Raw genomic sequence first — 25,222 nt, forward strand, 5'->3', positions numbered from 1 at the left:
CAAGGAAGAAAAGTCACTTCTGACCTCCATCCCACCCTGGTGAGCCCAGCTCTGCAGTCTAGCTGTTGCCTACATACCTGCATCCCCAACAAGACCCGGCTCCATTTCCATGCCCTCTTGCTGCGGGTAGAAGTTCTCATAGAAGTTCTGGGCTGGCGGGATAGGAGCCATCATTCCAGAGTGTGGGGAGTCTCCAGGACCATAGGGCATCATTGGGGGGCCACCAGGACCCATGGGAGGGCCAGGGTTCATGCCAGGACCCATTGGCATGTCGGGATGCATGTCAGGGTGCATGTCAGGGTGCATGTCGGGGTGCATATCGGGGTGCATGTCGGGGTGCATATCAGGGTGCATGTCTGGGTGCATGTCAGGATGCATGGGCCCCCCCATTGGCCCTGGGGGTCCCATGTTGGGGCCAGGACCCATTGGCCCTGAGGGTCCACCAGGTCCAGGGAACCTAGAAGAGGAAATGGTTCTTGTGATGAAGCTGCTAAGGAAAGGCAGCAGCACCCAGCCAGCAGTGCTCACTTAGAGCCTGGGGCCAGGAGCCCAAATGGGGAATGACAGCTTCAGAAGGACAGAGCCCTGCCAGGCCATGCTCCTGTGCTTCTAAGGGCAAGCAATATACTCACCTCACACCCAGTTTCTCAGCTAGCTGCCCTGTGGGTCGCACCACAATCTCAAACAAAGAGGGGATCTTCTTGTTGTACATGTCCTGCTGTAGCTGCTGTGGGGACAGCGGTTCATGTGCTGGCATGGCCATTTGAGGAGGCCCAGGAGGTGGGGGAGGGGGTGGTGGTGGAGGAGGAGGGCCACCTTGCATGGGCCTGCCGTTAGGAGAGGTGGGGGCTGGGGGTCCAGGGGGCCGTGGAGGAGTAGGCAGGAGCCCCACACCAGGAGGTGGCTTAGGCAAGGGGTTGATGCCCTGCTTCTTCAGCTCTTCCACCTCCTTCTCATCCTCAGCACCTGCTTCTGCATCATCAGCCAACATCTGTGGGAAGCAGAGGAAGTCACATCAGAAGACTCTACTAAGTCAGACTCAATTTTCTGAGGAAAAACTTAAAACACACACCTGCTGGGGGCCTTTAGAGCACAGGGTCTAGGACCTAAATTCATCTGCTTCATCAAACTGGGCATAGTGCTACACAATTGCAATCTTAGCATTAGGGATGAGGAAGCAGGAAAATCAAGTTTGAAGGCAGCCTCCCTCCTAGGCCTCTAATGACCTGAGACAGATTTTTCCAGCAAGGTTTCAAATCACAGTGCACTTCTCTCTACCAATGATCAAGTGTGAAAACCTAGTCAATTTCCTTAATAATCTGAGACAGCTACCAAAGAAGACAAGCCTGGGGTTCAACACTAGCAGGTACTGCCGGGTAACAAACCGGATGAAAGCAGTCTTGCTGGCACCCACCTCAGCACCCTTAGGGATGTCTTCTAACATGGAAAGCTCTACAGCTGGGCTTCTGTCTTCCCTATGTGTGAAGCCTTTACAACCCAGACCCTACAGCTTAAGGAGGAACCTGGTCTTCTAATCTGAGCCCAGTGACATGAACAAGGCAAACACACGAGAAAATGACCAGAGGATAGAACATAAACTACGCACCAGCACTTTCAGCACAAATGGAGGGAACAGACAAATATCTGTCATTATACTCCCTTGCAGCCTTTCCATACATGGCCTTTCTACTAGCAAGGACCACTGCTACTAGGCTCTTGTTGAACAGTCCCACTGCTAGGACTGAGCTGTGTCACCAAACCTTTCATTACAGCTAATGCCAGAATCCAAAGGTCTATCCCTGTGTAAAGATGATGCTCATCACCAGCTATGGCAGCGCACACCTTTGATCCCAGCACTCTGGAGGGACAGGCAGGATAGTATCTATGGACATGAGGTCAGTCTAGTCTACAGACTGAATTCTAGAACAGCCAGGGCCACAGAGAAAACTTGTCTTCAGACACACCAGAAGAGGGCAACAGATACCATTACAGATGGTTGTGAGCCACCATGTGATGAGAAAACTTGTCTAAAGAAAAAAAAAAAGTGACTCAGACTTGCATGCACAAATAAGGTAGCTGCCACAAACTTTAAGCTTTTGCCCAAACAAGAAATATACAAATGTATTTTAACCAATGACTGGATCAACAAAGCTAACTTTATCAGCTGAGGAGTTCAACCTGGCAGGCAACTGCATTGAACTACAGTTGCTGTAAGCAGATCAAAAGTGCCCTATGGGGGGTTGGGGATTAGCTCAGTGGTAGAGCGCTTGCCTAGGAAGTGCAAGGCCCTGGGTTGGTCCCCAGCTCGAAAAAAAAGAAAAAAAAAAAAAAAAAAAAAAAAAAAAAAGTGCCCTATGGCATGCACAAGGCAGACACACACCTCTAGCCTACTTTATTCTACAGTTCTACCTAGAACACACTTGTTTTCTCCAGTGATGATGGGGATCAAACTCAGGGCCTTGTGAATGAGAGGTATAGGCTCTCCCACCTGCTCCCCATCCCTGTGATACCCTGCAAAAGCAAACTATAGGGATACAAATCATATAGGCAGTTGCTAAAGGAATTGGGGGAGGGGGAGACACATTTATATTAAAAGAGAGGGATTCCAAGTATTGGGATAAAGTAAGTGTGTGTGTGTGTGTGTGTGTGTGTGTGTGTGGTATGTCTAGATTGTACAGAGCAGAGATAAATCTACATGTTGGTCAATACCCACTGATCTGCTGGGCAGAACTTGGTGGTGTGCATGCTTGTAATCTCAGAACTTGGGAGCTGAAGTCAGGAGGATCATGGGTTTAATAATGACTGTAGATATGTAGTGATTTCAAGGCCAACCTGGACTACACAAGACTGTTTCAAACAAAAACAGCCAGTCCACCTCAGAGAAGCTGAAGCTCTGCCATGCAAGGGAGAGACCAGGCACCTTTCCCTGGGGTGAGAGCTATCTTGACAGACGTATAAAATGTTTTCTTTTTGCACTTCTTTTTGCATAAACTCGGTACCGAAGCACCTGTACCTTCTCAAATAGCCATCCAGGTAACAATCATGGATCAGGCCATGCCAATTAGCCGAGTCAGCAGTTTGTGAAGAACGTAACTGTGCTGGTAGAAGATGCACTAAAGCCGACAGACAGGCTTCCAGGAGACTGTTGCCAAGGTAACAGCAACAGGATCTTTGATCCTGGAAAGCTTCTTTGTGAGCCATGTGTGATGCATGTCCCTATTAATGACATAATTGTGGGTGGCTGGGAACTTTCTCATCGTGGGAACTAGTGAGCAAATGAGGGTGTGAGAAATTCAGGAAGTAAAAATGCCTGAATACTTCGTGGTTTTCTCTCTTTTTCTCCTTTCTGTTTCTAAAATAAAATAATTTTTTTTTTTTTTTTTTTTTTGGAGCTGGGGACCGAACTCAGGGCCTTGCGATTGCTAGGCAAGTGTTCTACCACTGAGCTAAATCCCCAACCCCAATAAAATAATTTCAAAACATTTTTTCCTTAAAAAAAGAAAAGGAGGGGTTGGGGATTTAGCTCAGTGGTAGAGCATTTGCCTAGCAAGCGCAAGGCCCTGGGTTCAGTCCCCAGCTCTGAAAAAAAGAAAAAATTAAAAGAAAGAAAGAAAGAAGGAAAGAAAGAAAGAAGGAAAAAAAGAAATCGTCACCCTAGCATGGTGGCATACATCTTTGATCCCAGCATTTAGGAGGCAGAGACCAGCCTGGTCTACAGAGCAGTTCTAGGACAGAGAAACCCCATAAGTTGAGCACTGAGAAGAGTAGGTATGAAGAGGTCAGCATGGGCCACAAAGCAAAATTGTCAAAACAAAACAAAAAGAAAGGGGGTGGGGCTACTGCAAACTTAAAATAACCGGAGATATGGTGGCACACACCTTTAATCTCAGCACTCATCCTGATCTACATGGGGAGCTCTAGGACAGCCAGGGCTACATAGAGACCATGTCTTAAAACAAAACTAAACAAACAAAACAAAACAAAACCCCAACCAAACTTCAAAAAATAAAACAAAGCTACAAGAAAAACTAGACTGATCCAGGGGCAGGACTGGGCTCCTGCTTTTGAGTGTGAACACTGAACCTCCAGCAGGGGGCGTCCTTTAATCAGACACTGCTGGTCCTTCCAGAGAACTGACTACACTCTGAAGAGACTGGATGCTGATCATCTAGTTCGCTTAGGCTGATAGGCTCCCAAAAGGAATGACAAAAGAAAGCACCCCCACTAACTGTACCAATCTGGAAAAGAAAAACAGACACCAGGATGAGTGTCAAATGGCACCTGGTTTGTGAGATCCTGGTCCCACTCCCTTCTCTGCGCAAGTCCCTGTGACTACAGAGACACTGGCATTTCCAATCTCTGGGCATCTCAGTCTCTCTATACAACACACCACCACACCACAAGGTGACAGTCCTTTCATCCCACTGCCCCCTAGTGTACCCAGTGCAGCTGCCTCAGGTCTGTGGTTAGGATGCAGCAGAACCCCTCACCCCTCCACCTCTTCTGTCTGAAGGAGAGGTGAGTAATGTACAGACAGGTAGAACTTGCAACAGACTCTGAGCCTGCAAAGGTTGTCTGTGCCAAGAGTGGTGTCGGCTCCCGTGAGTGCTATACCATGCCACCCCAGACATTACCTTATCTAGGAGCTCTCGTGTCTCTTCAGTCAGCGGGTCATGGGAGAACATGCAGTCGTCACCATTGATGCAGTTTCCAGTGGTGTGGTATAACTTACATGGAAAGTCACGTTCATGACTCATTAAGGCAAACACTTCTTCTCAGAACCCACCCTAAAGAACAAACCACCCCCTTCATTTTGGAGGTGAGATGACACTCAAGAATTGTGCAGTGGCTGTCAGCGGCTGTTCTCAACACTACGTCAACTCCAGAGCAAGTTCTGGCCCAGACAGCTGTCCTTGGAAAGGGTCCCCAAACTCTACAGAGAAAGGGAGTGAAGGGTGTGGGCTTCCTCAGGTGAAGATGTGAACAGCTCAGACAGAGAGTGAAAGGGGCAGCAGGAGAGGTGACCGACCAGGGAGGTCCCGGGAGCAGCAATGCAGGACAGATGCGACAGATGTGATGGCAAAGGATATCGTGCATATAGGGGCAGTTCTCAGCACGCGCACAGAACCCCGTAATGTAAAATTTGCACAACTCTCGCTTCTTCGGTAGCTCAATGTCGTGGCTAAAATTGCAGTGGTCTCCCTGGAAAAAGAGAAGACAGTCTAAAGGTTTAGGAAGCAAGTTCTGGTCCAACTTTTCACACTGGCCATTGCTGATTCTTCCTAATTCATCTCTGTCCCTCCTTTCACATCTACTCTGCCCCATACTATTTATTGTCTGGCAATAAAAACTCATCACATAAGCTAGTTCTACATTCTGTCCTTCCTAGCTGAACCGTGGTTTTGTTTGAGGAAGATCGCCTGGTTAAAAATACCCCATTTTTCAGCTTCCCTTGTTTAGCCCATGAAACATAGGTAAAAACTTCTAGGCAAGATATGTCCTAAATTAAAACAGATTTTGATTTGGAGCGGGGGTGGGGGGCAGGGGCTGGGGAGAGAGGGGAGACAAGATCTCATTATGTCTGGAATTTGATATGTAGATCAGGCTGGCCTCAAAGCTAGTGACCTTCCTGCCTCAGAATCCCAAGAGCTGGGATTAAGAGGACTGTGCCACCACTTTCTGGCATCTTCTTAGACCATGGATACAAAGGTGAAAAACACAGCAGTGATTATACAAGTACAGTCCATGATGACAAATGCCACAGGTTTAAGAAAGGTGGCAGAGGGCTGAAGAGATGGCTCAGCAGTTAAGAGCACTGACTGTTCTTCCAGAGGTCCTGAGTTCAATTCTCAGCAACCACATGGTGGCTCACAACCATCTGTAATGGGATCTGATGCCCTCTTCTGGTGTGTCTGAGGACAATGACAGTGTACTCATGCATAAAATAAATGAATAAATCTTTAAAAAAAAAAAAAAAAAAAAAAAGGAAGGTAGCAGAAAGGAGTCTAGGTCCCCAGGAAAACACTGATCACTGCAGTAGCCTTGAACTCACTCAAGCCCCACTAAGATTCCTGATCTGAATAACAAGTAAGTGTTGAAACTATAGAGTTAAGACTGAGGATAGGCCTGGTGGTGGCTGCTGCACACCTTTAATCCCAGCGCTCAGGGGGCAGAGGCAGGAGGGTCTCTGAGTTTCAGAACAGCCAAGACTACACAGAAAAACCCTGTCTCAAAAGAAAAAGACAAAAACCCTACGTCCTGACTTCTGAGGGAGCAGTACTTCTCAGGCATATATGCCACCTGCCTGCTTGCTGCCTTTGCATCACCGTCACAAGCCAGCTATGTCCTAACTAAATGGTCACACTCATCTCTTGCACAACTCTGATGTCCAAGGCTGATTCTTCCCAACCCTGAAGTTCAACAGCATAATGGGAACAGAATAAGCCCTGAGGATTCATTTGAGACTACAGAGACTAGACACAAATTTCTACAGGAAAGGAGAAAGTGCCCCTAAACCTCAGACTCTCTACACATCTTTCCCTAGGAAGAAAGCTGAGTCTCCTGGGCTGCCCAGAGGTCTCCCGGCTCCAAGAGGTGCCAAGAAGGGCAGGCTATCACACAGTCCTTCCCACCCCCAACAGTGTGCACTGGGGCAGCCCATCCACGTGGGTCACATGTCCTCAGGTGGTGCTCTTACCCAAGTGCATCGTCCCTCCACGAAGTACTTGCAGATGACTTTGCCTTTCTTGTCAGATTGTTGGTGGGGCTTGTCATGATCACTCCGCCGGTAGCTTCCGCCGCCACCATCCTGTGAGCAATGTACAAGAAGAGAGGATAGGAGTACATTAAATGTAGAGAGAACAGGACAGACATGACAGTTCCTGTCACACCACATGCAATGCAGTACTCAGATGGGAAAAACTCTGGCACCTGAGGTGTGCAGGGTCGCACCCCTCCTAGAGGGGGTAGCCAAGCCTTTTCTGGAAACTCTCCTGAACATCAGAGTGCACCATCTAGAACCTTCCCACTTCAGAAACTCAACAAGATGGTTGCAGGTACTGCTAAAGTAGTGTTTTTTTTTTTTTTTTTGGTTCTTTTTTTCAGAGCTGGGGACCGAACCCAGGGCCTTGCGCTTCCTAGGCAAGCCCCCTACCACTGAGCTAAATCCCCAACCCCTAAAGTAGTGTTTTAAGCAGAGGGCTGTACTAACAGGGCACCACCCTGGGAAACTGGTGAACACTGACCAGCCCATGGGTCAGGAGTTGACTGGGACATGGGACAGGATCAGACTTCACAGAGCAGCTCATTAGAAAACAACAAGCCAGGATGGTTGTGATACACAGTTTTAGTTCCAGCACTGAGAAGGAGGCAGAGGCAGGCAGCTCGGGGTGTCTAAGGATCCTGGTCTATAGAGTGAGTTCCAGAACAGCCAGGGCCACACAGAGAAACCTTGTCTTGAAAAAGACTAAAAGAAGAAAGAAAAGAAAAGAAAAGAAAAGAAAAGAAAAGAAAAGAAAGAAAGAAAGAAAGAAAGAAAGAAAGGAGGGAGGGAGGGAGGGAGGGAGGGGATGGATGAAAGGAAGGAAGGAAAAGAAAGGAAGGAGGGAGGGAGGGAGGGAGGGAGGGAGAGAGAGAGAGAGAGAGAGAATGAATGAGAAGGAACTGGCTGCTTTTCCAAAGGATCAAGGTAAATTTCAATCCTTCACATGGCCATTCACAACCGTTTGCAACCCCAGTCCCAGAGGATCCAATGCCTTTGTCCAGCCTCTGTGGGTACCAGGCACATACTTGTCCACAGACACAGGCATAGGCAGAACACCCATACACAGAAAAATAAAATTAAGAAACAAAACACAAGAATTTCAAGTGTACTCACGCCCATGTCGTCATCGTAGAAGTCGTCCTCGTCATTCATCCCGCCCTTGCTCATGCCCCCTCTGCTGCCTCGACCTCGGCCCCGGCCCATCCCTTTTCCTCGGCCTCCTCTGGAACCCCGGCCTCGGCCTCGACTTAACCCTGTGGAGCAGCAGAAAAGGGATTTAACTTCTCATGCTAAGGCAAGCAGTTGCTGCAGCCCAGCCAGCATGTCCTCAAGGAGTCCTTGCCCACCTCGACCTCGGCTGTCCTTGGACCTTCGGTACTGGTTTAGCTCCTTGGAATATTCATCATAATCATCATCTCCCATGGGCTCCTCGCTTTCGCCATACTGGATTCAAAAGAAAACAAGGCAGAAATGTCATCCTAGAGACAGCCCTGAGTTAACACTGAATGGCAGCATGTGTGGTGGTGGGTCGCAAACCCTACCCTTGTAGCCTTCTTACTTCAGACTCTAACCCCATCAGGCAAAGCCAATCACAGGGCCTCCGGGCACAAGGGACAGCTGTACAACTTCAAGAAATAAGTCACAAGGGGGTTGGGGATTTAGCACAGTGGTAGAGCGCTTGCCTAGCAAGCACAAGGCCCTGAGTTCGGTTCCCAGCTCCAAAAAAAAAGAAAAAAGAAAAAAAAAAAAGAAAGAAAGAAAATAAATAAGTCACTCGATGAATATAAAGACAGGGACAGGGACAGAATGGTGTGTACTCTATCCATCCCTCCTGTGCCTGCCGTAAGAGGCAGAACTCATTCTAGAAGACACTCAGAGAAGCCCTGCCTTACTCGGCACAAGGGCTTTGCAATCTGCCTTCCCCTGCTTCAGACACCAAGTCAAGGTTTTCTTTTCTTTCCAAGAGGAACCTTTTAAAATTGGGCCTGTCACTCAAAGCCTTCTGTCCCTTGGGTACCCCACATCCTCCTGTCTTAGTCTCTTCCTGCCCACCTGAAGGACTTGCAGCTCAGGGAACCTACCAGTCACACTGCTGGTCCCAAGAGCTACGGAAAACCTTACCTCTATCTCCTCATCATACAAGTCCTCTTCGTCCTCTGGGTGCTCTCCCATGGAGCCTCGGCCTCGGCCTCTGCTGCCCCTGCCCATGCCTCGGCCTCGAGATCCTCCTCGGCTTCCGCGGCCCCTGTAGCCCCTGCCTCGGCCTCGGCTACCTGTGGGGTGATTGGGACCCTGAGCCTCACATGGCTAGAGACTACAACAAGGAAGAGGGGGGTCCCATTTCCTATGTCTTCCTCGAGTCCTCCTCCTTTAGGAAGCCATCCAAACTGTCCCGTGCAGACTATAGTGCCTCTGGTTCCCTCAAAGGGCGACCTGGCACTCTGGACACACAGCTACTCCTGTCCTTACTAGCTGGTCTCTCACTACCTGACTATTCATGGCTGCACTTTCCAAGACAGCAGGTACCAGCCCTTGGTGGCTAAAAATCCTAGGACCCGTGATGTACCAACTGGAAGATCCATACCAGATTTTGAAGACTTAGGGAGAATTAGGGAGAGAACAGCAGTCTTGGTGTCTGTTACAGACTCTGGTGTGACTCAAGTGTGAGTAAAGGAGTACTGGCTCCAACGCTACAGGCAGGCCCCCGCAGGGCCTCCACAGTGGAGCCTGCTGCACAGGTGTCCAAGAGCAAACATGGAAACAGTACTCTCAGCAGTGAACTGTATCACAAATCTAAGAACCCAAACTGGAAGATCTTTAGAAGCCTCTATTAGCTGGCTGGGTTGCTTTTGTTTTTACTTTAAGAAACCCTGAAGGAGATTGCCCTTCCTCATCTTCCCTTATACCTCAGGCAACAAGTTTATCAGCTTTCTGGGGTCCAAAGTTCAGAGATAAACATCTGGTCAGGTGATGAAAAGTCCAGGACTGGAGATAGCAGAGCTGGGGCCTCCAGCTCTCCTCAGCCTGGCCCAGATGAGGGACACTTGCTGTCCCTGCTCTGTGTCTGTTATCCCAAGTGCTGAGTGTACAATTTTTGTACACTTCAGCTATCTTTGAGTGACTGCCTGGTTCTTTTGGATAAGGCTCAGTACAAGCTGGCTGCTATAGTCTCCTTGACTCCTTAATCTCCAACCGCACCAGCTGAACTGGCCCTGGAGAAGTACTGAGAAGGGAGGGGATGGGAAGGGCTTACCTCTGCCCCGGCTGCTGCCCTCCTTGGCACGCCGGTACTGGTTCAGCTCTTTGGTGAAGTCGTCGTAGTCTTCCTTCCCCATGTCCTCTTCTTCGTCCCCCTCATACTCCCCGTACTGCTCATTCTCATAGTCCTCGTACATGCTGTAGCCCTTGCTATCAATCTTGGAGTAGGACTTCTTGGGCAGGGGTGTGTTGTGTGATGAGGAATATTGCTGGTGGGACTGTTCAGGCGAGAGTAGAGAGGGTGAGCCAGTGCCCACAGCCTGGATCAGGCTACTTAGGTCACCCCAGTTCTCAGAACTTGTGGATTTGTCTCAAGCCTCTACTGTCCCTGGTTTACCACTGGTTCTTGGCCTCTCTGTAGACATGTTTACCCTAATGGGCCAAGGTTTAGAAGGAAAGGAGAAACTGGACTGCTTTGTCCCTGGAGAACCAAGGACAAGGATGCAGAGTGAGCAGAGCAGGGGAGAAGCCTGGAGTCAAGAGGAAGGGTTTCCTTGTTCAAGCTTTCCCTAGGGCCTCTGATTTCAATGAATAGCCTGATTGGTAGCCATAGCAGATTGCTATTTCCAAAGACACCTCCCAAGACGCCTTTCAAGGTGAACAGATAAGACTAAGTGTGGCACATTCAGATATCGAGGAACACCTTACCAATGGAAGCTGTGGGAATGGAAACACTTTACTATATCATGGTTTTGAGACAGGGTCTTATGTAACCTAGCCTGGAACTCTTTCTCTTTCTTTTCTTTCTTTCTTTTTTTCTTTTTTTCTTTTTGGAGGGGAAGTGGGGTGGTAGTGGTGGTTCAAGATGGGGTTTTTCTGTGTAGGCCTGGGACTCTTGATCTGTCTCCATCTCCGAGAGTCGGGATTAGATCTGCACGGTCATGCTGGCTTTAAACACATTGCTAAAGGCACGGTGTAAGGACCCTTGTCTATAGTCCCAACCACATGGGAGGTTGAGGTAGAAAAACTGCTTGAACCCAATTCACAGTTGCCCTCCTGGGTAAAAGTAAAGATTTGGTCTCAAAATTGGAAACAAAAACCAAACCAAGGGGCTGGGGATTTAGCCCAGTGGTAGAGCGCTTACCTAGGAAGCAGCAAGGCCCTGGGTTCGGTCCCCAGCTCCGAAAAAAAAGAACCAAAAAAAAAAAAAAACAAAAAAACAAAAAAACAAAACAAAACAACAAACCCAATTTTCTGCATGTTTATAACAAAAACGTACCCAGGCCCCATATGCTATAAAATATACCACTGGATGGCTTTGGTGACAGGGCTGAGGGGGTTTCAGGGCAGTAAAACCACTGCAAACAAAGCTCAAGAAGCTAAAGGAAACTAATGGGAGTGGAGAGTACAGATGGAGACTGTCCATATCCCCTCGTGAGCTGTGACACTGTAGCGTACTTGTGTAACATTTCAGTGATGGGCTGGGCTCAACTACAAAAGAAAACCCACACTCACTACAGGAAAATGCAAAATAGATATCGACACTCAAGCTTCTGGTCTTATCTGACCCCTCCCTAGTACCAGGAAGACACCCTTCCTCAGTAATCAGTCTTCATTACTTTCCTAGATAGAATCGCCATTATCTACTGCGGTGCATGATGCTGTCACAGGAAAAGGCTTTAAAAAGCACCACCACAGGGCTGAAGAGATGCCTCAGCAGCTAAGAGCAATGGCTGCTCCTCCAGGGAATTCGGATTCAGTTCCCAGCACCTGTTTAGAGGCTCACAACTGTCTGTAACTCTAGTTCCAGAGGATGCATATGGTGCAGACAGACAGACATATACAAAGGAGGCACAGTAAAACAACAAAACGAAAAGATTCTAATAATAAAATAGGTGCCATCACACCCTGCCAAGTCAAACCCCCCACCCACACCCACCCCCTTGTCTTGTTTCCTTGTTTTTCCAGACAGGATTTCTCTGTATAGGAGTCCTGGCTATCTTGGAATTCACTTTGTAGACCAGGCTGGCCTCAAACTCAGAGATCCACCTGCCTCTGCCTCTCAAGTGCTGAGCTTAAGGGTGTGCACCACCACCACAACCAGCCCTAGTCCACGGTTTTAAAAGACAGGGTTTTGCTGTGCTGCTCAGACTAGGCTCCAACTCTTGTTTATTATTTATTTTTATATGTATTAGTATTCTGATGCATGTGAATCTGTGCACCATGAACATACAGTGCTCACAGAGACCAGAATTCCCTTTAGCCACTATGTAGTTCCTAGGTCCTTTGCCCTTAACCACTGAGCTATTTCTCCAGCTTCTGACTTCAACTCTTACTCTTTCTGCCTCACCTTTCCTTGTACTGGGATTACTAGTTTGTGCCAGCACTTCCTGTTTGTACTCTTCTATGGTTTATTATTAGTATTGGTGGCAGTGGTGCTGCCCAAGGCCATGAGCACAGAAGCAAGCTTTAGACTACTAAGCTACATCCCCAGCCTTGTTTTTTCTTATATGTTTTTCTGAGAATGAAAGCATATGCACACATGATAAGTTTATGGTTAAGTTCAGAGTTGTAATAGGGTATTTAAGGTCTAACTGTACAGCCCTGGAGATAATTTACTCTACTGGCCATTTCATTCTCTTGCCAGTTTCCCACAAAAGGTAACTTATGAACAGTTGAAAGCAGTCAGCTGTGACCTGGACAAGTTAGACATACTGTGTCCTGCCAAGCTATGGGGGAGACTTGACACTGGGCAGGCTCAGGAGCAGCCCTTGTGAAGAAAGCCACTGCCCTGGCTCAAACCCATACATTCCAACTCACTTGTTTCCTCATCCATAAATAGGGATGAAAATAATACCTACTGTCTCTGGGGTCCCACCCACCCGCCCATGCAGAAGACACAAGATGCAGTATTACTCACTGGCACGTATGGGGGCTATAGTCCCGGTACTTGCGGTGACCCTTCTCACTGGGGCTGAAATCTGAGTCATCTGAGAAGTCTGAGAAGTCATCGCTGGAGGAAGCATGGCGCTGCAATGACAATGACAGAGGCCACACTACGAGTGAGTCTGGTGCTGGCAGGCCACCTTGGCACAGCCAGCCCCAGGACAAACAATGCTGGAATGTGTCTGGAAGGACTGCGCTCGGCCTGAAAACTCCTCCCCTGGGGGCACTCAATGGCAACAGAGCATAAGTTCCAGATCTTTATAAACTGTCCCCAGGCCGTGGATGCTAGGAACGGTTGTTACAAAGAGTGCCCACTGGGCAGACAGACAGACAGGTCTGAGCAAGCAGTAGGTGTGGGGAACCCTCTGGGACCTACTTTGTGCTTAGATTTCCGCCTTTTCTTTGATCTCCTCTTCTCCTTCTCCCGTTCCTTCTTCCGCTTCCTTTTCAGCCTCCTATGAGACTTTTCCTCATCGGAGTCGCTGTGGTGCTTCTCCCCCTTTTCTTTCCGACTCCTCTCTTGTCCTCCAGGGGTATCCTGGATGTCCTCAGCCCCATCATCTTCCAGTTCACCTTCTTCCAACTCACCATCTTCCCTGCAAACCAACACCCAAACCACTGTGAGCTGGGGGACTGCAGTGGAGCCTTTTGAAGGAAGGCTCTAGACTGGTGAGGCAAACAGCAGCAGAGAGCCCAAAGGACATGGGTAACAGCTCTAGTGGCTGGAATAGGCCCCAGGAGGATGCAGGCCAACTCCCATCCTTCTGTGAAAGGACTGTGTCTGTGAGTTTAACTAGGTCAAAAGAGGTGAGAGGTTACCACCAGAAGGCAAGGGGTACAGCTGAGGGGTAGGGTGCTTGCTTAGCACATAAGAGGCCCTGGGTCCCAGCCCTAGCCTTGAAAAATGAATAAATAAAAAGCCAGGCTAAGTCAGGCCTGGTACTACAAGCCTTTCATCCCCTCTGCCTCTACAGAGGCAGAGACAGTGGCAGGTTCTCTGAGTTCGAGGCCAGCCTGTTCTTACATAGGAGTTCCAGGCTACCCAGTACTACACAGTGAGACCCTGTCTCAAAAAGAAAACAAAACAGAAAACCAAAAAGTAACACTAATGAAATAAGGAATAAAAAGAAAGGTGCTATGCTCACACAGACAAACCTACTTCAAGTTTCCCCACCATTCCATCGCCTAAGTGTTCCCAGCAGAAAAGCAGTAGCTCCTGTGGCCACAGAGCTGAGGAATATGTCCCCTGGGTTACCACAGGCTCTGAGGGGCCCAGCTGCCCAGCTCCCACATCTCTCTTCTTTACAGCATTACTCAAAACCTACTGGAACAAGGAAGTTCATTTGCAGAGAACCCCAATTAGGGCCCAAGATGGTAGAGCCAGACCCCACCCGTGAGCAGCCCTCCCTTAGCTGGCCCTGTCCCCTCTCCAGCCTCACGCCCTTCTCAGGGAGCGTTCCTGACTTTTTCAACTCCATGTCACTCAATACTCAGTACTTTGAAAAGTAAAAGCACTCTCCTAGCCTCACAAGCTATGAGTCATCCGACAGGTCTAAATAGCTCAGCACAGGCTGAGGGTGGGGGCAGGTTATCTGTGGGTGAAGTCAGTGCAGGGTCAAGAAAGCAGCAGATGGAAAAGGAGTCCACAGTGTTCAAGCCGAACCACAGACACAGATGTTGCTAAGTACAGATGTTGGTAGAGTAGAAAAATCTTTTAAACTTAGCTAGGAATAATGGGAGACAGAGGAAGGTTATCTCTTGAGTTTAAGGCCAGGTTACATGATATCAGGCCAGCAAAGAAAGTGAGACCCTGCCTGAGGAAGAAAAAGATTTTTAAAATCTCCAGGCCTGCCTGGTGGTACACACCTTCAATCCCAGCACCCAGGAGGGCAGAGACAAAGCCACCCTGGTCTGCACGGTGAGTTCTAGGACAACAAGAGCTACAGAGAGCTTGTCTCACAAGACAAACAACAAACAACACACAAACATATGTGACAACAACAGAAAGGCATGTAGCGGCCATAAAGGCTCCTTGCACCTCAACTAATAAGGAACAAAAAGAGTATGATGACAGTAACAAGAATAAGCTGAGGAGGCGGGTTGAAGGCCAGCCTGGGCTACTTGACTAGCATGCAAGAGTCTAGGGTCCATCCTATACCACACCAAAAAAATAAGTTTTCAAAACTGCAATAGAAGCCAGGCAGTGGTGCACACACCTTTAGATCCTAGCACTCAGGAGGCAAAGGCAGGCTAGGACCGCCTGGACTTGTTACACAGAGAAACCCTATCTTGAAAAACCAAATGACCTAACCAAAACAACAACAAAAACAAAAAAGAAAATCAAACAAATCAATAGGCCTAAGACCCAAAAGGCTAACCAAAAATCAGACCACAACAGCTCTCCAAAGAGGCTTCAAGGAAGGAGGAAACAACCACTTAGAGGCCCTGAGGGTCCTAAGGGCTCCAATGGAAACAACAGCCTCTCTTTCTCCAGCCCTTCACAGCTTCAAGAGGCGCTTCTCTAATTAATTGAGAGCCCAATTTCAAAGGCCCCAGGCTCAACACCCAAGAGGTTTGGCCCCCAAAGACAGACAAAGTGGAGGTCAAGAACAGCACTCACACTGCAGGATGTAAGGCTCATTACACTATGCCAAAGGCAAGCACAGTGGGGAAAGGACTCCACCTGCACGAGAACACAGCCTACTTTGGAAGGGCAGGGTACAGAGCGGCATTCCTGTTAAGGGAGGCCCTGTAGGTGCGGCTCGGAGCCAGCAGCAATGGGAGCACCTGACTAGGAAAACTGGTCTACTCAGTGATGTGGTTGGTACCTGCCATATCAGGTACCCTCAGTGAAGGGAGGGATGGGAATTGCCTTGGTCCGGGCTGAGCCATGCTGTGGGATAGAGGGAGAAGGCAGAGCCTAGAAGCTGACTAGTGCCCGGCAGACTGGAATCCCATGTGGAGGAAAGCTAAGGGCCAAGGCTGCAATGGTACTTGGCAAAGGGGTACCTCACTGTCTCCTTTCCTGCCGTTTCCTCATTAAAAAAACAAACAAAAAAAACACAACAAAACAACAACAACAAAAAAACCAGCAATTAACACTGTTAATTGGATAGTCCCTCACCTAGGCACAGGACCACACAGGCAGAGAAATTAGCTCAGGCTGAGGATGATGACAGGACCCCACTTCTAACACCCTGGCAACGTGTAACAAGATTTTCCAAGGAATTCATGAACCTTAACTGTCACCAAGAATCATAGAGTTTTTCTTCCAGGTCTCCCTACCCTACAAAGACTTCAGCCCAATAGTGATTCTCGCCTCACCAGTGTGGCTAACAAGCCTAGGCATATATCTGGGCTCAGTGAGAGCTACATACACACACTTGTATAAAATTAGCTGGCACATGCTTCAAACTTTGTTTCCCTGGAATGGAGATGCAAAAAAATAAATAAATTCATAAAATAAATAAAGTTTTTGGAAATCTAACCAGGCAGGCATCCACATCTGTAACCCCACTCTGTAGGCTGAGGTAAAAGGATCTCTAGTTTAGGGTCAGTCTTGGCTACAGAGCAAGACCCAGTCTCAAAATGCGAAAATAGAAAATAAATTAAAAAAGCTGCTTGTGACTTAGAAGAGGTACTGGAAGGTGATACTAGATTGGTCACTACATCTGCAGAGACATCCAGCTGACCCCTGCCCTCAGCCCCTACAGCCCTATGTGATCTGTCATGTTCATGCTGCAGATGCCTTCCCAGCTAAGAGGCCTGTGTGAGTATCAGGTCCAACTACATCCTTCAGACTATTCACTAGGAAGGAAGGAAGCCCATTGGGAAAGGGCAGATAATCCCAAGGGCCGTGGACAGAACACAGCTGGGAGATTTATGAAAAGTCACTTTAACAGGCTGCCAGAAAAATCCATGTCAGAGAGGGATTAAACACCGAGGGAGCACGCTTAATAGACTGTGACATAATCCCCAAAGAAGAGCGGGGAGAGGGAACCCCACTGCACTAATCATTTCAATCTAGGCCTGCCAAACCCTCCTGAGACAGGTGCCCAGGAGGAAAACACTACGGCTGGGCAGAGACCTCCACTAGCAGTTCACCTGCCTGTTTGCAGCCAGAGCCAAGGTCAGAACCCTAGAGACAAGAACCAGCCATCCTGGGAGACTGGTCAGAAGACAGAAATGGGAATAAGACTGCTTCCAACCTCCTAAACAAAGCTTCCCAAGCATTCAAATTTCCATTTTGGGGCCCAAATGCAGCTCCTCTTTGGTCAAAGAATACACATGGATGGCCAATCTAAGTCACACCTTCTGAGCACCCCTCCACCCCAGCCCTTAGCTTACAGGGCTCATACAACATAGGCTTGGCAAAAATACCCAGATCTGGTGTTCTCAAGCAGGCTCAGTGACTGAGCAACATACTTCAGCCTACAGACCAAGTGTAACACAATCAGCGCTGCCTCCTTCCCAGAATGGGCTCTCATCTGGACAATGGGATAGCCTGATACGGATCTCCAGGGTGGGAAGGTTAAATGATATACAAAAGCCCCGCATAAGGAGCAGCCATACAGTAAAAGCTATACTTGTCCAAGAAGGCGTTGGTGCACTGAAAGGCACTGTGTGCCTACAATCCTAGCACTTGGGAGGCAGAAGCAGGAAGATCAGGAACTCAAAGTCATCCTTAGCCTCAGAGCAACTTTGAGGCTGACCTGGGCAGTCTGAAAACATCTCAAAAACCAGAACCCATAGAATGAGATAGTACAGTAATACCAATAAACACAACACGGAGACGCCTGAAAGACTTGACATGTGTCCTAAGAAGACGTGTGAGTTGAAGCAACAGCTGGTTCTTCTTGGGAGACACTGTTGACTACCCAACTGCAAGTGTCTATTTCATTGTGGCCATCCTCTCCCAAGCAATCCTGCTGACAAAACTGTCTCCACTTCAATTAATCTACATGGGACCCCAGAGTCTCAGAATGGCTGACCAAGAGGACAGGCAGAGATGACAGGGCGGACAGTGAGAGCAATGAAGCTTGGAAGACAAGACAAGGACCCCACAGGAGAAGAAGCTGTGCTCTCGGCAGCTCTGCAGAGTGAGTGTTGGGCCAGATCAAAAGCCAGGAGCTTGGGGCCCTGGTTTACAGGGGGTTGGGGGAGAACCACACCACAAACACAAATGGAGACTTATGGAACAGTGGCTATTACCTGAAGCTCATTAGGCTGCTAGGTTAATGTGAAGGTCGGGGTTATGATCATTAACTGACCAGACTCTCAACAAATCCCTGGGTAGGCTCTGAATGACCCATTAACTGGGGATAAAGAAAAAAAAAATCACAAAAAATTATGAGGCTCTGCCTCTTCCAATTCGTACAACCGGCTGAAGTGCAGGAGTCAAGGTCAGTCACTAGGAACCAAGGCAAGGAGCCTCTCCTTTAGAAGGCTGGCCTGGGCTCACACCTAAAGAAGCCTCTTTCCCATCCCACGACCTTCCCTTGATCTAGGAAGTGGTACAGCAGCCAATGGGGACTGCACTGAGGGCTTTGCAGGGCTAGGAGAGCCCTGAAGTAAGCCTCTGCATCTCACACATGTTTGTCAGTGTCCTTAGTACCCAGTTCATCAACAAGAAACCAAGAGCAAGTGGGCTCTGTGCTGCCCTCCCCTTAGCATTTGCAGGTACAGTCATAACCTGTTTTGTGATGTCATGATGCCATCTCCATGGTAACATGCCTGCCTTGTGACAACCAGCTGAACTACTAGCACAAACCAATCACTGAAAGAAAGAGACCAGCTGATGCTAGTGCATGGATCTGAACCCCCTAGAGCAGGCCACACATAGGACGTCCAAGCAATCGGAACCAGGGCTGGGTATATCAGGCATTTAATAACTAATTGCTAAATTTGCTAAGAATAATAAAAGTTTCCAGTATATATATATTTTAAAAAATCCTAGCCAGGCAGGGTGGCACATGCCTTTAATCCCAGCACTCATGAGGCAAAGACAGATAGATCTCTGAATTCAAGGTCAGCTTGGTCTACACAGCAAGATATAGGACAGTTAGGACAACATGCAAATGGTCTCAAACAAATAAAACCCTTACAGGAGCCCACAGCCACATTCTCTGGTGTGCCTTTTCTCAAGTGTCCTCTTTCTCTTATTTCTCATGTAAAATCTATATTAAAAATGTCTTTTGGTAAAGTCCAACTCTGTGCTGGCAATCAGGGTCATCAGTGTTCATTGTTCTTCCCGAGGCCATGGGATTCCAGCTCCCATGTGGAACATAAATATCGCAGAGGAGCCACCAGCCTCTTCTGGCCTCCATGAGCAGCAGCCACTCATGTGGTGCACATACACTCAAGCATAAAATACAAATATTTAAATATCTAATTCTTAAGAGCTTCAAGTCAATTGTAAGAGCTTATGCCTATAATCACAGTACTTGAGAGGCAGGACAATAATTTTGAAGCCAGCCTAGACTATACATAGCAAGACTCTCACAAAAAAAAAAAAAAAAAAAAAAAAAAAAAAAGACTGCTCACACAAACTGGAAAAAAAGGGAAAAAGCAAAAATGGCAGGCTAGGGTTGGGAAGCATCTTGCTGTATTCCTTTCTGTACCTTAGGGTCCTATAGAGTCAGAAGGCAGTCTGCATTACTCACTACTAATATACTATCTATAGCTTCATGCTGAACTCATCCTTGTCTCCTCTTATTACCATAGGCTTCATTGCCACCCCCATTTTACAGACAAGCAAACTGAGGCTAAGAAATGGGAAGGAATCTGCCTATAGGGTCACAGCAAGCAGAACTGAAAATGGAAACCAGGACTCTGACCCCAACACCCAGCTCTGAATCTCTAGCCTTAAGAGAACTTGAAATCATCTGTATAGGAATAATTTATTGAGCAAACAAAATAAGCAGCATGTATTTGAAACTATTTGAGCTGGGATGGTTTATCAGGTAAAGATGGAAGGGGAAACCGCTCCTCCATCAGATCAGGACAGTTTGACTAGAATGAGACACTGTCTTGGGGTGGAAGTGATGCAAACCCCAAAGAAGAAAGTTCAGGGGTTGGGGATTTAGCTCAGTGGTAGAGCGCTTGCCTAGGAAGCGCAAGGCCCTGGGTTGGTCCCCAGCTCTGGGGAAAAAAAAAAAAAAAGAACCAAAAAAAAAAAAAGAAAGTTCCAAAGTCCCCCAAGGAAATGTATTTCACAAGCCGCAGCCCCGACACTGCCCTTCATTCAAGCACAAGTCAATTTTGAAAAAACATCTAAGAAAGCCAGCCTAGAGGAACCTCCCAGACACAAAGTTGCCATTTCCTCGGTGGGGGTAGCTATTGTCTGACTCCCTTGCTGTTCCAGGAGATAACCCTCAGCAACTACCGCACCCTATACTAAGCCACAGGGTACCCGCTGAGCAACTTTGGACGGCTCAAAGGCAAGGCCATCTTATTTCTATTACTCAGAAATGTCTACCTAATTTGAACAAAGACCCTGCCTTCTACTTTTTTAGGGAAATCAATCGTGCCACCTAGCCTATAATAAAACATGCGGGACAAGCATTCCAGCACTCAACTAACTATATTCCCTGCTTTTGTAAGAAGATTTTTATGTTTATGTACATGTACCTGTGCACATCTGCCCATGTCTGTGTGAGGTCACTGGAGGCCAGGAGGCAGCAGATTCCCTAGACACAGGTGGTTGTAAACCCCAGATAGATGTGGGTGCTGGGAACATAACTCAGATCCTCTGGACAAGCAGCAAGCTCCTTTAACCAGTAAAGGGCTGGTTTTGTTGTCTTGTTTTGTTTTGTTTGGGGGTGGGGGTGACACAGGGTTTCTATGCAACCCTGGCTGTCCTAGAACTCACTCTGTAGATCAGGCTGGCCTCAAACTCAAAGGATTTGCCTGCCTTTGCCTTCCCAGTGCTAGGATTAAAGGCATGTGCTACCACTGCCCTGTGACTTTGAATCAGTTCTCATGAATGAAAATCCCATCCACGAGGGCTGAGTATGTAGCTCTGTGGTAAAGCACTGGTCTAGTACACTCCGGTTCAATCCCCAGCACCTCAAAAAAGGAAACACCCATCCATCCACTTTCCAGCTGAAAAGCTTAGGCCTGGGTCTCTACATGCTCAGGAGTAGATTACAAGGATGACCAAACCTCTGAAGACAAAGTGGCGGCAGTGTTGCCCACCTCTGCAGGACCAACTTTCTATGGGATACCTACACTCCCCAGGCACTCCTGCTTAAGCATACTGCCTATGGTCACTGTGAACAAAGGCCAGCAAGCCTGGTCACAGGCCCAGAGTATATGCTGTCATTTTTTTTGCAGGCCACATAGTCCTTGTCTCTGTTTTTCAGTTCTACTGTTAGTAAGGATAAAGCAAGTGGGCATGGCTATGTAGATAAATATGGCCTACAAAAACTGACTTGGGACAAAGACAATATCTGCAGAGTCCTAGGCTAGACAAACAGCTTTCAAATCTCCTTTTCATACTTGTTTGCAGTACTGGGGATGGGAATGAAACCTAGGGCTTGCTACATGCCAGGCAAGCAAAACACCACTGATGCACACATACCCAGTCAGTACTATTTTCTATTTCTATCTCTACAGGATCTAGCAGAGTCGCCCCGGGCTGCCCATGAGTCTGCCTTAGCTTCTGGGAAGGTAGGAATCTAGGGTTAGTCATCATGCCAGGCTCAAACTTTCTGCCTTTCATCTATACCTCCTTTACATTCTGTGTAAATATAAAGGAAGTATAACTTGTTACATTTTCTACCCTCTTTTGATGTTTGTCTAATATGCAGACATATCAATACATGGTCATAGCCCATAGTGAGCATATCAGTATGAAAAGTACGGTACCTGAGAGGTACTGTAGTAGTTGTCTTTAATCACAACCTCAGGAGGCAGATTTGAGTTTGAGGTCAACCTAATCTTTTTTTTTTTTTCTTTTTTCTTTTTTTCAGAGTTGGGGACCGAACCCAGGGCCTTGCGCTTGCTAAGCAAGCGCTCTACCACTGAGCTAAACCACCAACCCCGTCAACCTAATCTTTATAGCAAGTTGAGAACCTGGGTCAAATAACAACAACAAAAAAAAAAAATTACTACATCACACTGTACTTGAGAGGCAGAAGCAGAAGGACTTCTTCAAGATTAAGGCCAACCTGGATGATAGAATGAGAGCCTGACTCATATAAGAAAAGAAACTGAAGGGATGGATGGCTCGGTATTTAAGAGCACTGGATGCTCTTTTAGAAGACATAGTTTCCAGCCCCCAGGTATAACTACAGTTCCAGGGGTTCTACTGCTTCTGGCCTCTGGGAGCCCCTGCACTACTGTATACATGCCAACACACACACTTTAAATAAAAATAATCTGGGGTTGGGGATTTAGCTCAGTGGTAGAGCGCTTGCCTAGCAAGCGCAAGGCCCTAAGGTTGGTCCCCAGCTCAAAAAAAAAAAAAAAAATCTAACAGAGCACAGGGGTAGGGGTGGGGAGGGAGTACCAAAGTACTGGAGCAGGCTCAGGACAGAACAATGGGGACAAATAGCATCTGTCACATACAGCCCCCTGCAATTTTTGTGACTGGATCTTTTTGTTGATTTCTCAGCAAATGCTCAGGTTAAGGAGCCATGTGTGAAGCCTGCAGCAGAGCCTCATGGTTATCCTTTGGCTTTTCTACTTATAAAGGTAACAGCTGTGCTACAAACTCAGATCTAGCCTTAAAAAGGCAAAGGACACTGGGACACACATCTGTCATTGCAGCACTTAGAAGGCAGAGGCAGGATTGCCGTACATTGGCTTCAGCTTGGTGAGCTGCCCAGTGTTCTATGCCAGTCAGGGCTACTGTGCAGCAACCAACCAACAAAGCAACAAATACAGGGGCTACTCAGGCATGGCGGCAAATCTGCACTCTAAGACTAAGGAAGAGCACCGCTTAAGAGTTGGAGGCCCAAGCACAAGGCCCTGGGTTCGGTCCCCAAATCCAAAAAAAAAAAAAAAAAAAAAAAAAAAAAAAAAGAGTTGGAGGCCAACATGGATTAAACTGTGAGGCCTTGCTTCACAAACAAAACACAGAAACAAGCAAGGGCTGGGAACTCAGCTCTGGAGCAGCTATCTAGCAGGAACTGGGCCTATGGTTCCTCCTCTCCCCTAGTATTCAAACCAAAAGAGACATATGAAGCATTTCTGTTCCCAACAAAGGGCAGGACAAGCCTAGCTGCTCAATAGACGCAGGCCTTCAGAACTCAGCCACAGTACAAGAGGCGGCAGATCCTGGAATCTAGCAGGCCTGGCCCTCAAGAGATTCAGGCCAGGAAGGGCTGGCTGAAGCACAGCAAAAGGGAGGGGTAGAGTGAGGTTGGCTCTGGGTCCCCAGCTTCCTGGTTCTCAGGGGCCAACCTCAGCTGGAATGCTGACTCACTCCATTCTAACTGCAAAAGCAAACACATACCAATACATCATCTCCCACTGGCTCAGGACAGCAGGACCACTTCAGCATCTATATCAAGCACTGTGAAACAGGAAGTGCCAAAAGATGACTTCCATTGTAGTCCCCAGCAGGCCTCTTTTGATTAAGAAAGCTGCCCAGAACCTGAGAGGTCCAAGATGAGCGAACTTCCCTCAGACAGACACATCCTGCTTCTGTTTACACACAGGACTGCCAGTGTTCTATTTAGAATTTCTCCCAGTAAGGACAGAGTGGCAGCCACTGTATGGGTGGCCTGTAGTGCCCACCGGACGGTGGTGACCCTGAGTGGGCACTGGTGCTGGATGGCATCAGCCCCAAATAGCAGTAGCTGTTTTCAAATACCCACACTCTTTCTTCACATCCTGTTGACATCTGCAGTGTTCAGAGATGTCACCACTTGCCTGACAAACAAGGAGCTGAGTCACCAATCAACACAACCAAAGCAGGGAAAAAAGCATAGGATTCTCTACTGGGAGGAGCAATCTGGCCAGGAGAAACAAGCTCCTTATTTCTAGCAGACAGCCTCCATCCTAATGAAAAAGTATCTCTCTGATGATGTAGCTGAACTAGCACCCACTGAGAGGCCAAGTCTTCATTTCTATCACACCAAATTAAGAATTACCTCAATGGGCAACATGCCTGCACCTCACGCATAGCACTAACCCAGCTATGAACTGCTGCACTGTGTCTAACAGTGTATCTACAGCATACACAGACTCAACAGAGCTTTGTAGCAGATGAGGACTCAAAACTTGGAAAGCCAGAGCTGGAAAGTTTGCCTTAACTTATCCAAACAGGCAGCTTGCCATTTACAAGGCCTTAATTATGTAACCGACTCCAGACCATCCTCCATTACCTCTGCCAATGAGCGAGCCGCTCCTCCCTGGCCTTCAAAGCAGTCAGCAAGTAACAACTGCCAGGAAGCTGCAACCTTCCTGTTGGCCTGCTGTGCACCCCAGCAGTGGTGAGACATAGCCGTGGGCCTGGCTCAACTCAAGCCCTATCACTTCAGATCCTATTGCAGGGCCAAATCAGCCACTCTGGCACTACTAGAAGAGTCCATCCAGTGACCACAAGTAGGTTCCCTGAATTTGGTTTGACTTAAAGCTATCCAGAGACCTAGAAGCAGTCTAATCAGTGACGTTCAACAGAGGTATTCACTAGAAATGGATCCCTAATCCTTACTCCCATGAAAGAGGTTTCCAGGGACTCAACAGTCCCCCAACCTCCGCACCTCTTCCACAAAACAAAGTGAAGAATCTGACCTGGCTCTGAGACAGCCATGGGCAAGAGCAATGGGCAGCCAGTGCCAGGGCCTAGGAGCCTGTCCTAGGGCTCAGCTATAGGGAAACAAACTCAAGAGCCACAGTCACCAGGCAGAACAGCCAGGACAGCCTGCCTTCCCGAACAAGTCCCTTTAAGATGGGTCTTCTTGGGTAAGGCAAAGCCACAAGGATGAGTTCCTAGAACAGCTGGCTACCTTCACTTCCAGAAATGTCTGTCTTGTCAAAAATCAAACCCTTAGAGTACATGAAGTAGAGCCCTTAGAAGACAGACTAGGACTTAGAAAGCCCCTATCCTGAATGATCTTTTTCCTCTTTGGTGGAGTAAACTGGAGAACTGGGTGCTGGGGACTCTACCTTGGAGCATCTACAGTGTCATGGTCAGAATCCATTCTGCTCCTTTTGGGAGATTTTGACTTTCAAATAAAATCTTTCATCCAGAGAAAACAAACTTCCAAGGTTACAAAGTATATAAGCTTTACTGTTAAAATCAGGGATTCCCAGTGACACCCTTTTCTTTGCTTTTGCAACATCCATTAATTTCATTATTAACTA

The 25,222-nt window shown here is 47.7% G+C and overlaps 1 protein-coding gene across 2 annotated transcripts in view; it reads right to left on the reverse strand.

Annotated features, from left to right (window-relative positions):
- Zc3h4 (zinc finger CCCH-type containing 4) overlaps positions 1-25,222 on the reverse strand; it is a 37,109-nt gene that overhangs the window by 7,648 nt on the left and 4,239 nt on the right. Inside the window, exons 2-13 of one of the 2 annotated variants that reach the window (XM_032894378.1) lie at positions 13,284-13,503; positions 12,888-12,991; positions 10,428-10,434; positions 10,017-10,239; positions 8,885-9,036; positions 8,110-8,206; positions 7,877-8,016; positions 6,698-6,808; positions 5,091-5,202; positions 4,635-4,744; positions 633-991; positions 78-457 (exon numbers count right to left, since the gene is read on the reverse strand). In XM_032894378.1, coding sequence (XP_032750269.1) covers positions 78-457; positions 633-991; positions 4,635-4,744; positions 5,091-5,202; positions 6,698-6,808; positions 7,877-8,016; positions 8,110-8,206; positions 8,885-9,036; positions 10,017-10,239; positions 10,428-10,434; positions 12,888-12,991; positions 13,284-13,503 — 2,015 coding nt within the window. Of the gene's footprint in view, positions 1-77; positions 458-632; positions 992-4,634; positions 4,745-5,090; positions 5,203-6,697; positions 6,809-7,876; positions 8,017-8,109; positions 8,207-8,884; positions 9,037-10,016; positions 10,240-10,427; positions 10,435-12,881; positions 12,992-13,283; positions 13,504-25,222 lie in introns of those variants that run through there. The other variant, XM_032894377.1, reaches the window with a different exon arrangement.

Source organism: Rattus rattus, chromosome 2, assembly GCF_011064425.1.
Source record: "Rattus rattus isolate New Zealand chromosome 2, Rrattus_CSIRO_v1, whole genome shotgun sequence".
Taxonomy (NCBI): Eukaryota; Metazoa; Chordata; class Mammalia; order Rodentia; family Muridae; genus Rattus; species Rattus rattus.